The sequence below is a fragment of the Petaurus breviceps genome, unplaced genomic scaffold (assembly GCF_028583685.1).
Source record: "Petaurus breviceps papuanus isolate PSGF00001 unplaced genomic scaffold, PetGlider_PUasm1.0 91133, whole genome shotgun sequence".
NCBI lineage: Eukaryota > Metazoa > Chordata > Mammalia > Diprotodontia > Petauridae > Petaurus > Petaurus breviceps.
In genome coordinates, this window is record NW_027187419.1 from 85,323,065 (window position 1) to 85,337,548 (window position 14,484).

General features: G+C 34.0%; 2 protein-coding genes across 7 annotated transcripts in view; one reads left to right on the plus strand and one right to left on the minus strand.

Annotated features, from left to right (window-relative positions):
* MARCHF7 (membrane associated ring-CH-type finger 7) overlaps positions 1-14,484 on the plus strand; it is a 61,286-nt gene that overhangs the window by 43,133 nt on the left and 3,669 nt on the right. For 3 of the 6 annotated variants that reach the window (XM_069080616.1, XM_069080613.1, XM_069080617.1), the window contains 2 exons: positions 9,029-9,161; positions 11,901-12,014. In XM_069080616.1, coding sequence (XP_068936717.1) covers positions 9,029-9,161; positions 11,901-12,014 — 247 coding nt within the window. The remainder of the gene's footprint in view (positions 1-9,028; positions 9,162-11,900; positions 12,015-14,484) is intronic. The other 3 variants (XM_069080614.1, XM_069080615.1, XM_069080618.1) reach the window with 1 other exon arrangement.
* The window catches only part of LOC138155384 (CD302 antigen), a 220,016-nt gene that overhangs the window by 1,626 nt on the left and 203,906 nt on the right, over positions 1-14,484 (minus strand). The gene's annotated exons all lie outside the window — the stretch shown is intronic.

Genomic DNA, 14,484 nt, shown 5'->3' on the forward strand with positions numbered 1-14,484 from the left:
TGTGTGTGTGTGTGTGTGTGTGTGTGTGTGTGTGTGTGTGTGTGTGTGTGTGTGTGTGATAAGTGTTTATTTCCCCATTCCTGAAAGTAATATCTTTCTTTTTTGGAAGGCAATTGGGATTAAGTGACTTGCCCAAGGTCACACGGCTAGTTTTTGTGTTAGGTGTCTGAGGTCAAATTTGAACTCAGGACCTCCTGACTCCAGGGCCGGCGCTCTATTCACTGTGCCACCTAGATGCCCTCAAGTAATATCTTTCTTGCTGACTACTTCTCTCTATTTGTCGGGATCAAATGAATAAAGATTGTGAAAGGGATATGTAAATGTTTCATATTAATTTTTCTTCTGGACTGGTTATCTTCCAAGCTTACACTTTTTCAGGATTACCACTGAGCTTTTTCATTGACAGTGTACTAGATTATGGCCTTATCTGATATTATTTAATAAAAAATTTATAATGTGGATGTTAGAGGTATTATCTTTTTTTTGAAAGTACAATTTTAGTGATGCTTTAACTACTATACAAAATCTTTTGGCAGGACTCTTACGATTTTGCCAGTATTCATAAAGACAAAGAGCCTGAAAATGACTATTGTCATTTGCTTAACTGATATCTATTCAAGTGAATGTCTAAACAGTTTGTTGCCATCCCTCTTTTCAGTTACTTTAAAAGAACAAAATTTTAAATCTTTTGTGTTATTATCACTTCATCGATTTAATGCCAGTGTTCCTAGTTGACATTTTATCTTTCACTTTCCTTGTATAACATTTAGCTAAAGTAATTTAATGTTTGTTGTCACATTGTTTTCTTGTATCTAAAAATGGATTAATAATAATTGAGGTATACATCAAGATTGACTGAAGTATTAGTGTTAATGGCCCTCCTAATTCACTGGCCTATATGTAATCTTTTTTTTTTTAAAGTAACTGACATTTATGTAATGCTTTAAATTTGTAAAGCACTTGACATAATTTAATTTGACTCTCAAAACAATTCTATTAGGAAGGTATTACTCTCATTTTGCAAATGAAGAAACTGAAGCTCATATTTGAACAATAGAGGGAAGTTTCCTAGAACAATAGAGAGAAGTTTCTCACTTATGCTAGTCACTAAGAATACAAAGACTATAAAAAAGACAGTCTGTTCTCTCAAGGATTTTAATGGGAGGATGGGGGTGGGAAGCACAGAACCTGGGTTCATATCTTGACTCTGCCACCTATATGACCATAGGCCAGCCACTTAAACTCTATATATAGATTTATTTATTAAATGAAGGAATTGGAATCAGGAGACATAGGTCTCTTCCTTCTCTAGAGCCATGCCTTACATGGATCTGAGAGCAGGTGTCTGTGCAGTTAAGTAACTTCAGTCTTCTTTTCGCTTTTGACATTTCTTCTTAAAACATTAAACTCTGAAATTCTTCTGTATGATTAAAACCCCTTTCCTTCTACCACTTCAATATTCCTTTTCTCTATTATGCTTTCTCAGCGCTCTATTTCTCCCTGTTTTCATAGTCTTCCATCTTGCCACTTACTACTCTTTACTGTCTTCATCTTTTTTTTAGTGATTTCAGCATTTTTCTTCCCTCCAAACTTGAATCTTTAACTTCTGCTTTTCCTGTGTTGCTAATTCTGGATATCCCACCATTTTGTCAATGGTGGGATACTTTTTTTCCTCCTGAGCAGTGGAGCCTTGCTTGGGAAAGTTACAAAACTACCACCTAAGTTCACCCACATTTTTCTTCTTTTACCTTAATTGAGTTTTTATTCCTACAAAGAAATGACCAAAGGTCTTTAAGTGGAATTTGATGATTACTTGTAACGTTGTAGAAGAGATTCTTATTAAATGCTCCCTATGTGCCAGGCTTACAGTGAAAGGCAAAAACAGAACCCCTGCCTTCAATAACTGACATGATAATAATGGATGAGACAGTGTGACAGAAAATTTTACATACAAAATGCATGCATTGTAATTGGAAAGTAATCTACGAAGGAAAGTACTAGCAATTAGGGGAACTAGTAAAGCACTCTTACAGAAGATAGTGTTTGAGCTGAGGCTGGAATGAACCAGAAGGCAGAGGTTGAGGAGAGAATGTATTCCAGGCATGAAGAACAGCCTGTGAAAAGGTACACGGCCAGGAGATGAGTATTATGTGCTAGGAACAAGAAGAAGACCAGTTTTGCTAGAAAGGTAGAAGAAGGGGGTCAGGTTGTGACAGGCTTGGGGGGTGGGGAGAGGGAGTGGGTTTGGGGAATCCCTGAAGATATAATAATATAAAATACTAGAGTTTGAATATAGGGAAGTGACCAGGCCAGGCCCACAGGTCTTACTTTATTTGAGCATCATTATTTCATCCCTTGCCTTCCCCCATCTCATTGTCATCTCTTTCCTCTGCCTACAAACATGCTTGAATTTCTCCATCCTAGGAAAAAACCTTCCCATCTCTTTAAGCTATTTTAGCTCTCTCTTCCCCCTCATTGTTAAACTCATAGGAGTACTGCATACTTGATCTCTACCTTTTTGCTCCTCAATATCTTGCAAGTGAAAAACAGTATTTTCTGAAATGAAAATGATAAAACTAGCATCCTTTTGTGTTTTTTATAGTATTTTATTTTTTCCAATTACATGTGAAGACAATTTTTAACATTTCATTTTTTAAATAAAATTTTGAGTTCCAAATTCTCCCCACCTCCCCAAGACCATAAGCAGTTTTAGGTTACGTGTGTTCAATCATATAAAGCACATTTCCATATTAGTTATGCTGTGAAAGAAGAAACAGAACAAAAAAAATAATAAAGTGAAAATACTATGCTTTCAGTCTGCATTCAGACTCCATCAGTTCTTTTTCTGGATATGGATAAAATTTTCCATCATGACAGTTCCCTTTTGGAATTGTCTTGCATCATTGTAATGCTGAGAAGAGCTAAATCAGTCATAGCTGATCATTGCACAGTGTTGCTGTTACTGTGTACAGTGTTCTGATTCTGCTCATGTAGCTTAGCATTCCTTTTTTTAAAATCAATTTTATTTTCAGTTTTAAATTCTCTACTTCCCTTACCCATTGAAAAAGGCAAGAAAAATAAAACCCTTTGCAAGTACATATACACATGCAAAATAAATTTATTCATTAGTTTTAAAAGGGGAAAGAAAAAGAAATAGATGAAATCTACTCTGAGTCTAAAATCAGTTCTTTTTCTGGAGTGGATAGTTTGTTTCATCACAAATCGCGATTGGTCACTGTGTTAATCAGTTATTAAATCTATCAAAGCTGTTTTTCTTTACAATGTTGCTGTTAACTGCATAAATTGTTCTCTTGGTTCTGCTTACTTCACTTTATATCAGTTCATGCAAATCTTACCAGGTTTATCTGAAACCATCCCCTTCATCATTTCTTTTACAATAATATTCTATCACATTCATGTGTTGTCACTCTCCAATTGATGGTCATACCCTCAGTTTCTGTTCCAGTTCTTGGCTACTAAAAAAGAGCTGCTATAAATAATTATATATATGTTCTCCCTCCCCCCCTTTTTTTTTTTTTATCTCTTTGTGGTAGAGACTTAGTGGCATTTCTGGGTCAGAGGGTTTGTTCAATTTAGTAGCTTTTGGGGCATGGTTCCAAATTACATCCTTTTAAGTTTAAGCATCTTCTTTAAGTTTTATAAAGCTTTGAAGATGAAATTTGGCATGGAGTTTGGTTTAATACTTCCAAACTTGATTGTATTAAAGTAGCTTTTCTTACTTGGTATTTATAACTGTACCAAAAATGTATAAACCCTAAATTTTTAGATTTCTTTCATTTAGAAACTATGATAGCCTATTTTTATTTCAAAGCTTAGCTTAAATGTCATCTTGTATATACCACCTTTTCTGATTCTTTATGCCATCAGGTCCTATAGCCTCCCCCATAAATTGTCTTGCATTTATTTAGTATATATTTATATGTGTACATGTTGTCTACCTATGAGAGAATGTAAATTCCTTAAAAGGGCAGATAGAATTTTTATATCTCCAGCACCTAGCGTAGCACTGGGCACATAATAGGAATTCTGTTGTTAGCTAAGAAATTTCACCTCAGGTGGGTAGGTGGCACAGGGAATAGAGCATCAGCCCTGGAGTCAGGAAGACCCTGAGTTCAAATCCGGCCTCAGATATTTGACACATTTACTAGCCCTGTGACTTTGGGCAAGTCACTTAACACCAATTGCCCTCCAAAAAAAAATTTTTTTTCACCTCAGAAGTTAGGTGATGATAATAACATTTCAGTAGGCTTTAAGGTTTGGTAAGTAGAACATTTATTTCTCTGAAGTAGACAAATGAAAGTGTTTGTTATTCCATCAGATTAAAGTAATGAAATAAAATTAAAATCGAGGATGTATTTTAGACTTTAAAAATAGTGAATACAAAATGTGATCTAGTCATCAGTCAACAAGCGTTTAAGATTAAGATGCTATTACTTGCTAGGAAAACAAGTGCAAATGTGAGATAGTTTGGTTCACAAATTGGATTCGCCGATAAGGAAAAAAAGGATATATACACAGAATCACACAGTGGTTATGTGAAGTATGGAGAATGTTTGGGGGAAGCATGATTGTGGGGGTTGGGAAAGTCTTTTTAAAGGAGGTGGCATCATAATTCATTTTTTGTAAGTACTAGAGGCAAAGGTGAAGAAAAGCATTCTAGACATAGGCTCATCATAACCAAATTCATAGAGGTGGGAGATAGAATATTATTTATGGTGAATAGTAGCAGGCAAGCCAGTTTGAGCATAGAATACCCAGGGGGTGGGGCAGAGCAGTAGCAGAGGGAGATAGTATTGTATAATCAACCTGGAAAAATAAACTGGAGTCAGAGTATGAAGGGCTTTAAATCACAAATAAGAGTTTGTATTTTTACTGAAAGACCATGGGAAGAGCCTCCAGAAGAACTCTTCTTTATAACAGGAGAGTGGCATGGTCAAACCTATGCTTTCAAAAAATAATGTGGCAGTTCTGTGAAGGATGGATTAGGAAGTTATTTTCAGTAGTTGAGGTGAGAGTTGTTGAAAGACTTAACCAAGGTAGTTGTGTTAGTGGAGAGAAGGGTTATGAAATGGAGAGATATTGAGAAGGTGGAATAGAAAAGAGTAAACAACTGTTTGGATGGAGGGGTCAAGTGAAGTTTTGTTGTTTGTTTTTATTTATTTTTAGAGCAATTGGGGTTAAGTAACTTGCTTAAGGTTACACGGCCAGTTATTTTGTGTGGGTGCCAAGTATCTGAGGCCGGAACCGATCCCAGGTCTCCCAAGGCCGACGCTCTTACTCCCTGCGCCACCTGGCCGCCCCTTTGTTATTTGTTTTTAAAGAATAGAGGAGATGTAGTCATGTTTGTAGCAACCATGGAGGAGCAGTTGGATAAAGAGGTTAAAAGTAAAGGTGAGAGATAAAAGATTGAAGAGGCAAGTTGATGGAGGGGTTGGGAATCAAGGACACAAGTAGTAGGGAAGGCATTGGCCAGAAGAAGGGCTATTTCTTCCTTTAAGACTGGAACCAAGAAGCAGGTATGGGGAGTGTGGAGGGGTATAGGGTAGCATTTATATGTATAAGATGGGTGAGGTGTTTGGAATTGGAGAGCAGAGAAAGTTCCTGATGGAGATAGCCGCAGTTTTTTACTGTTGACTAGTTGAAACTTGGGTAATGCAGAGGTCGGTATGATCTGGAGCAGAAATGTTTTTTAAAATTCTCCTTAGAGTATTAGGAATTTGTTGAGATTTATTTAATAAGGTTAAAATATTGAGTTTTTTAGTATTGTTTGAATAAGGATCTTATTTTTTAATCAACTAGAATGTTTTCAGAGGCATGTGGGATTAAAGTGTGCTAAATGAACAAAATTTGATTTTTATTCAAAGCATAAATATTAGTCATTTCAAAATTTTTCAGTTAAATATTTGATTTACTGGTAGAATCACTTCACTGTAAAATCTCAATTATTTTCCGGAATTCTCCATTTCATAATTCAAAATCATATCTTGAAGTGATTTACTTAGGTTCAACGATATTTCTAAAATTTTAATAACTTAAAATTGAGAATTCATTTTGATGATTTCAGCTGTCTCCTCTCTTAACTTTAGTATTTTGCTTTGCTGTTTCAGTTTACCTCTTTTCCTTACTTCCCTTTCAATATAAGACACATGTTAAGTGAGTACTCTATAGTCTGAAGAACTGGATCCTACAATTTATGGAATAGTGTGCTCCCCTGGGAAGTGGGGAGAGGAGAGAGGTGGCAGTGTTAGCCATTCAACTCTCTAGCTATGGTACTGAAGCATATTCTTGGTGTAGACTTATTCTCTTCTAGTTGGCTATTTTTCCATATTATTTTGAATTACAGTTATCTTTCCCTGTATGCTTTTATGGACTGGCGTGAGAATCTTTATTTTCTATGACACTTTACCTGGAAAAATGTTGTGGAAATTCCAGGGTGAGTCTATTACTGATAATACGGACTTCTACCTTAATGATTGCTAGAATATCTATCACTATCTTAGCTGTTCTAAGTTTGGTGATCCTGAAAAAATAAAAAGCTCAATTTAAACAATGAATTACAGCATTGCTTTAATATTTTTGTTTTGTTAATTGATTTGGCATGTCATATGTGAGAATTTTTTTTTATAACACTGGGTATAATTTTTTTGTAATCAGTTTTTGTTCAGTACTATAAAAATTAGACAATTTGAGTTATTACCAGAGTGGAGGACTTATTTGATCTTAAATTCTTATGTTAAGTAACTGACATTTAATTATTCACTGGTATTTGAAAAAAGTTTGTAGGTTTATTTAGATGACTCTATTTGCATTCAGAAATTTAATCATTATAATTAATTTTTAGCAGCCCTACCCAGTTTTCTCAACACTTGAACTTAAACATGTAGAAGACAGTATGCTTCTGTTGTTAGAGTTGTAGATTCTAATCAGAAGATTGAGGTTCCAGTCTTATCTTTGCCACAAACTGATTGCATTTCCTTGGATAAATCAATTAAACCCTCTGGACTTCAGATAAATCTGCAAAATTAAGATTAGGTGACCCTTAAGGTCCTTTGCAGTTTGTTCTTGTTTCTTAGAGATTTTCTACATAAGAAAATAGTTTTAATAAAAGGTGTAAAAGAGCAACAAAGTTTATTGGCAAGAAATGTGCTACAGTGGAAATATTGCTGAACTACTCTGTGATTTTAGGCACATCAGTTAAAAAGTCTTTCTGGGTTTCAGTTACTTCTTCTCTAGATAGATGTATATAATTACATGACCTGAGGTCCCTTCCTGCTCTGAATCTGTGACAAAGTGATTTCAGTCTAAAGCCAAATTGAACTTATGGTGAAAATCAAGTGGAATAGACCTTGCAACACATTTTTAGATGCATTGAGTCTTTAGACATTCCTGGTCTCTTGAGTATTCATTTCTTATTCAATGCTGATGACGTTATTTGTCACAAGGTATATTCCTGCCTTCCTACGTTTATGTTCTCAAATTGTCATATATTTTATGATTATTACATTTTGTTCTGTTAATTACTAAATTGCTCTTTAGAAAACTGCCCTTAACTGTGTATGCCTTTAAGAATAACCATGGGGCGGCCAGGTAGCACAGCGAGTAAAAGCACCGGCTCTAGTGTTGGGACGACCTGGAGATCGAATCCCGGGCTCAGACACTCAGCACCACACCCAGAAATAACTGGCCTTGTAACCTTGAGCAAGTTACTTAACCCTGATTGCTTAAAAAAAAAAAAAAATAACCATGATATGAACTGATCCTGAGTGAAGTGAGCAGAATTAGGAGAACATTGTACACAATAAACAGCAAAGTTGTGTGATGAGCAATTTTGATAGACGTAGCTTTTCTCAGCAATACAATAAGTGATCCAAGACAATTTCAAAAGACTCATGATGAAAAATGCTAACCACATCCAGAGGAAAAACTGTGGAGTAGGAATATAGATTGAAGTATACTATTCTCTCACTTCTTTTGTTTTTTGTTTTTTCTTTCTTTGGGTTTTTCCCTTTTGTTCTGATTCTGCTTTTACAACATGACTAATGTGGAAATATGTTTAACATGATTGCACATGTATAACCTATATCAGATTGCTTGCTCTATTAGGGAGAGTGGAGGGAAAAGAAGGAGGTAGAAAAAATTAGAACTCAATCTTAGAAAAACAAATGTTGAAAACTGTCTTTGCATGTAATAGGAAAAAAAATACTATGAAATGTTTAAAAAAATGATAACCACAATATATGGTTGACTCAGCATTATTATCAGTCATTTAGATCCTGAAATCTGAAAGTGACTGAGGGTTAAGGGTATTTTTGGGTAAGGAAATGCTGCTCTGATTCAGACAGGGGTTACCCCTCTCCATATTCCTAAAGCAGTTGGACTAGTGACAGATGAGGCAAGTGTTTAGCCCCTAAAAATTGCTAGGTATTTACATTCCAAACACACTTGACCAGGGTGTGTTTCTTCCTGTTTATGACATTAAGTTATTAGAACAGACTTTGTCATTGTTTTCATGTTGCTATGTCAAGGAAGACTGTAAATTCCATTACTTTCCAAAGGTGTCTGGGAAAAGCAAAGCATGAGCAAGTGACTTATATTTCAGACACTAAGTTATTTGACACATATATTGAAAATTGCCTGTTTCTGTATTCAAAGAAATGTATTTTCCTGCTTTGAAAATTAATGTTTTAGGGGCGGCCAGGTGGCTCAGCGAGTAAGAGTACCGGCTCCAGTGTTGGGACGACCTGGAGATCGAATCCCGGGCTCAGACACTCAGCACCACACCCAGAAATAACTGGCCGTGTAACCTTGAGCAAGTTACTTAACCCCGATTGCTTTAAAAAAAAAAAAAAAAGGAAAGAAAAAGAAAAAAAAAAGAAAATTAATTTTTTTCATAAATAAAATCGATGTGTTAATGATGTAAACTTAAAGATAGTTTGGGATGAGGATGCACATAGTTTTGTGGAAGTATATGAAAATAAAATTTGACTTTGAATTTTATTTCTACTAGGTTCATCATTGGAAGCTGTAACCACCTGTGAACTATGTAAAGAAAAGTTACAGCTTAACCTAGAGGATTTTGATATTCATGAACTTCATAGGGCTCATGCAAATGAACAAGTTAGTATATTTTGCCTAATTTGGTAAGTGTCTGTACTCTGCTTAGAGGACAACTTTTGAGGAAATCGATTTGGTCGTGGTCAGGATCGCTGCAATTTTTTTTAAGCCTTTTTCATTATTTTAGGAGTTTCAGAACTTATTCTGTGACTTTTCTGCCTTTATTCTTTTCTTTTTTTTTTTTTTCCCCAAAGTCACTAGGCTAGTAAGTGTGTCAAGTGTCTGAGGCCTGATTTGAACTCAGGTCCTCCTGACTCCAGGGCTGATGCTCTATTCACTGCACCACCTAGCCTCCCCTAAGCAATAATTATTTTTTACAGATTTTCTCATAGTATCTTTAGTGACCCTGCCATATTGTTTTCTTTTTTAAAATAAAAGGTTAAAAACTAGTCAAGTTAAGAATTTTGAATTTCTGAAGCTTAAATCCATGTAATGGAGTTTTGTAATATGAAAATTATTATCTTAAAACTTTTTACCAAATTTAAGTTTGAAGAATTTTTCCAAAATTAGTTATGCAATTTTTTCCTCTTAGGATTTTTCTGTTTCCACATGCCTGTTGTGAATAGGTATTGACCAATTTCAAGTACTTTTCCTCTTTACCTGTACAAATGGAAATTACCAAGAATTTGGTTAGAGATTTGGTGGCACTCAACTTTAGCTCCACTCCAAAAACTCAAGAAGGGAGTAGAACGATATGCTATAAGCATTCTGTTTCTTTTCATTGCTTCTGCTTTCACTCTTTGAATTGCCATTTAACTCTGAAAAACTTTGTATTTTTAACATTATACTGTTACTATCCCCATAAAATATATTAATGATTTCTTTATGATCAAATTAATACTGATTTACCTCAACTACGTTCGCTTGCATAAGTTTCTGCCTTCTCTTACCTCCCTCCCCCATTTTGACTGTAAGAGGTGGAGTTGATTAGTTTCCAACAACCTTCATTATTCATTGAAAAAAATTTAAAAACAGCTCACATTTAAGGAGTTTTTATATACTTAAAGGATCAAGAATAAAAATTGAACCAAAGTTTATTTTTTACTATTTTTAATTAAGCACAGAAGGACTGAGATTTTCATATATCATAGTTGATTGTTCTAGTATTTCTCATTAGAACCTGAAATGCCCAAAATAGCTCTCTCTCATATAGCTTCAGTCAAGCCTGTTCATTAGCAATTGAGTACCTTTTAAAAAAAATTTCTTTCTACTATATACTTTTTTCTGATGGGGTAGTTTCTCCACTCTTGTATATCATTACAGACGTTAGTATTAGGACTGATAAGTTCAAAGGAGACAAATAAGAAGGGGAGTGGCAGAGAGATGTGATTCCCACCAGCTTTTACCTGCTGCTTGCTGTACTGTTTTTGACTTAATGCTTTGACCTAATAGAAATAAAGCCTATTCTGTTTTGAGAAAGAAAAGTGTCATCTGCCAAACTGTACTAACACTGATTTTAACATCTGAAGAGCCCATTTTGGCAGTTGTATGTGTTCTTTTCAAAGCAAGAAAAAAATGAGAAAATGAGTATGAAGAGAAAAGAAAGCCTTTTACTTCAGAGAATGTGGAGTGAAGAATAGACTTGGTCATTGATGACCCATTCCAACTTTAACTTTTGAGTGAGACATTCTTTTCTGACTTTCTTTTCTAGAAGTTTCATTATCTCTTCTGGAACTTTTGGCCCTTTAAAACATTCCTAATGAAATGAGAAGACTGTGGCTCCCCAAATTACCACTAGTCTTATTAAATTAACTGTTAAATCCCAGGAATCATTGGTAATGATCATTTGTCCATCTTCCTGACCTTGATTTGCTTGGGCTGTTGTGAATGATTAATTTTAGTGATATGGGAACTTCTTCATTATCTGTCATAATCCATGATTAGTTACACAAAATGTTTAAAAGGTATATAAATAGAATTTCTTTCCTTATCTGGAATGAGTTCAAACTTGTTTTTCAAGGCAGTTCCTCTTCCCTTTTTTACTTCTGTAGAGATGGATTCTGCCTGTGTTGATGATACTAATGTTAGAGGGATAACTAACTTGAGAATTAGAGAAGTGATTAAAGATTTCTTAGACAATCTGTTAGTAAACTGCTGAAGCTTTTGCTAAAAATGCAATTTATACTTTAGGTACATTAACTGGACTGTGGCAGAAGTCAGAGAGATTTTGATATTACAAATATTATTTAGGACCATACTACCTATCAAAGTAGTAGTAGTTCACTAATACCATTCCAGCTGTTCAGGAAAGACAAATAGGTTTTTACAGATTGGGAAGTTTTAGTATCTAATTCCCTTTTCAGTTTTTATTTTGTGTGTTTAAGTTATAGCTAAGGGAATAGAAATTTTTGGAATAAGTTTTTTAAATATTCTGAGATTTATAGAAAATGAATAAAGTTCTTTACCATTTTACATGATTTAAAAATCCCTTTTAAAAATAAATTGTTTACCAAAGAAAACTATTGTAAAATCAAGTTATCTTTTAAGGGCTTCATCAGTTATTCCTAAAAAAGTCAACTTTTTTTTTTCCTTTAGTCTGCCTAAAATGAACATCTTTCCCAATACAACAGATGGCATGGTGTTCTGAATTGAGAGGGCCTTTCTGAGTATTTTTAAAAAAAAGTTTAACCTTGTTCCTTGATGGGACACATAATGTGTATGAGTGTTTTTCTTCTATTTATCAGGGAACTGAGTCACTATATATCTAAATCTTGATTCTACTATTCTCATTTTTTTCTTTTCCTTTTTTTCCTTCTCTACTAAAGGCGGAGTATGAGTTTATCAGCTCGGGTCTGTACCTCGTTGTGTTGTTGCATTTGTGTGAACAGAGCTTTTCTGATATGCTGGGAACTGCAAGTGAAGCTAGCACACGTGTCCGAGTAAGTAATATTAAGGTGGGGATGGTGGGAGAACAGGCTGAATTTGTAGTTTAGCTTTGGGGAGTAAATAATTTATAAATGTAGAGATTGTTTTAGGGGAACTGGCCTTTTTTTTTTTTTTAATAGGTGCTACAAAAGTGAAAAAATTTAAGATTTTAAGACATTTACTATTTCCTGTCCAAGGTCCAATATTCTTTTCTTTAAAATATTTTCAAGAATAAGGGGAAAAAGTTTATTCTTCAAATAGAGAATGATTTCATTTTGAATGATGACAAATACAGGTAGAATTATTAATATAAGAGAACGGATGTTTCTCTCATAACAAACTTAGGATAGCATAGAAATTCAAAATATAACTACAAAATCTAGAAACTTCACAAGAATTTTTAGTAATCTGGGGCGGCCAGGTAGCACAGCGAGTAAGAGCACCGGCTCCAGTGTTGAGAAGACCTGGAGATCGAATCCCGGGCTCAGACACTTAGCACCCACCCAGAAACACCTGGCCGTGTAACCTTGAGCAAGTTACTTAACCCCGATTGCTTTTAAAAAAAAATTTTTTTAGTAATCTTATTTTTATTTTAATTTCAAAAAATATTTTTTAAATTATTTGATCAAGCTAGAAATCAATATCTGTATAGAAAAATATTTCAAATAAGAGTTATTTGTGCTGAAATATTTTCATCTTTTGTTGTAGGTTTTTGTTGCAATTGAAAAACAGTGGAGTTAGATTAAATCATTCTAAGTTCTGAGTTTCTCAGTGCTTAGTTTTTTATTAATCTTTGAAGATGGATGAAAAATACCATCTGTTTATTCACTTTTTAAGTCAGACCCTCAAATATTCACTGTCCCCTATTTTAGGTTGTGAAGGCAGAGAAGTCTCATGACAATTTAGAGATACATTGTAGTAAAATTAGTAGCAAAAATTCTAGGGAAGTGAATTTATTTTTAACTTATTTGAGCACTTTTCAATGTTGAAATTTTTCATTTAAGACCTGATCTAATGGGCTTATGTGCCTGATAATTTTCTTGTTTGTTTTTAAACATTTTTTGATACAAGTTGTAAGCTAGTTTGAGATTTTTAAATGTTCATTTTGAACTTTTGCTGCAATTAGCCTTGTAGAGCCAGCTTAAGACTTTTTTTTGTGAAGTAATGAATGGAGTAGTTATATCAAGTTAGTTCTGCCTTTCAAAAAATTTTGCAACTGTAAGACCATTTATATATCTACTGGATTTTTATACTTCCAAATTAAACTGTTAACTTGTATGTTAGGTACTATCTAATCTTCACAGGGCACATGAATTACATTCTATTTGCCCTTACTACTTGAATGATTATCCCAGCAAGTGGAAATTATCATAGGTGGTATTTATTCTTCATCATACCAAGTAAGTCTTGGTCTCAAATTTTTTTTGGTGATTACATGTCACCATTAAGGATTTGTTTATTTTGCTCAGCTTTTAGATTTTATGTGTTGGTAGTCATTATTAATATTTTGAAATATACTTGCTCATATGAGTGTCTTAATTATTTATTTTACATTTAACTCTATTCCTTGTTACATAGAATTAGAAGGTTCCCTAATATAGGATATAGTGTATATATTTTATATTGATTTTGGAAGCTATCATGTAAATGAAGTTCAGTACCTTATCCTAAACAAAACTAGAAGCAGATGCTTCATTGAAGGAATTTAGTGCTTGTCTGTGAAAATGATCAGATCATTTTATAAGTTCTTCATTATGTCAGTACTTGATGTTATACCTATTAAAAAATTATTAAGCTATTGCAAAAAAGGAATTCAAATTTCCTGACCATATGTTCTCTAGAAATCATGGAATTTTATAAACTCCTCTAATCTAACCAAATTATAACTAGCTTTTCTGCTTTAAACAAAACATAACATTATTTTTGACCATTGAATCTGTCCCTTCACTTAAGTACATAAATGTGATTATGAAGATTTTTCAAAGCCAATACTATTTTTAGCATAGAATTGAATTTGAAACCTCAGTTTTATTAGACTATTAGATTAAATTTAGACAGAAAAGTAGTGGTTCATGAGTTTTTTTTATTCTAATGTGAATTTGAGTTGTCTTTTTGTATATTAGCTCTAAATTGAAACCACTTAGCCTCTAGGTTATAGAATTTTCAAAATTGCAATACTTTTTGAAGTAATTTGCTTCAGTGCAAAGAATGAGTACTGTTGGATGAAATACTCTATTTCTGTTCTGTGAAGGATTACGCATGGCTATGTTTCTTTATAGCAAACAAAGTAGCAACTAGTGTTAAGTAAAAAAATTCCTGAAGACCTAGATTATTGCTAATATCATGTATATACATGCACATATTTCAAATACTGCCCTTAAATTATGTGTTTTAATTGATTGAGGAGAAAACCCTAGTACAGGGGTGGGGAAGCTGTAACATTGAGGCCACATATGGCCTTCTAGGTCCTAGGGCTGCAGCCTT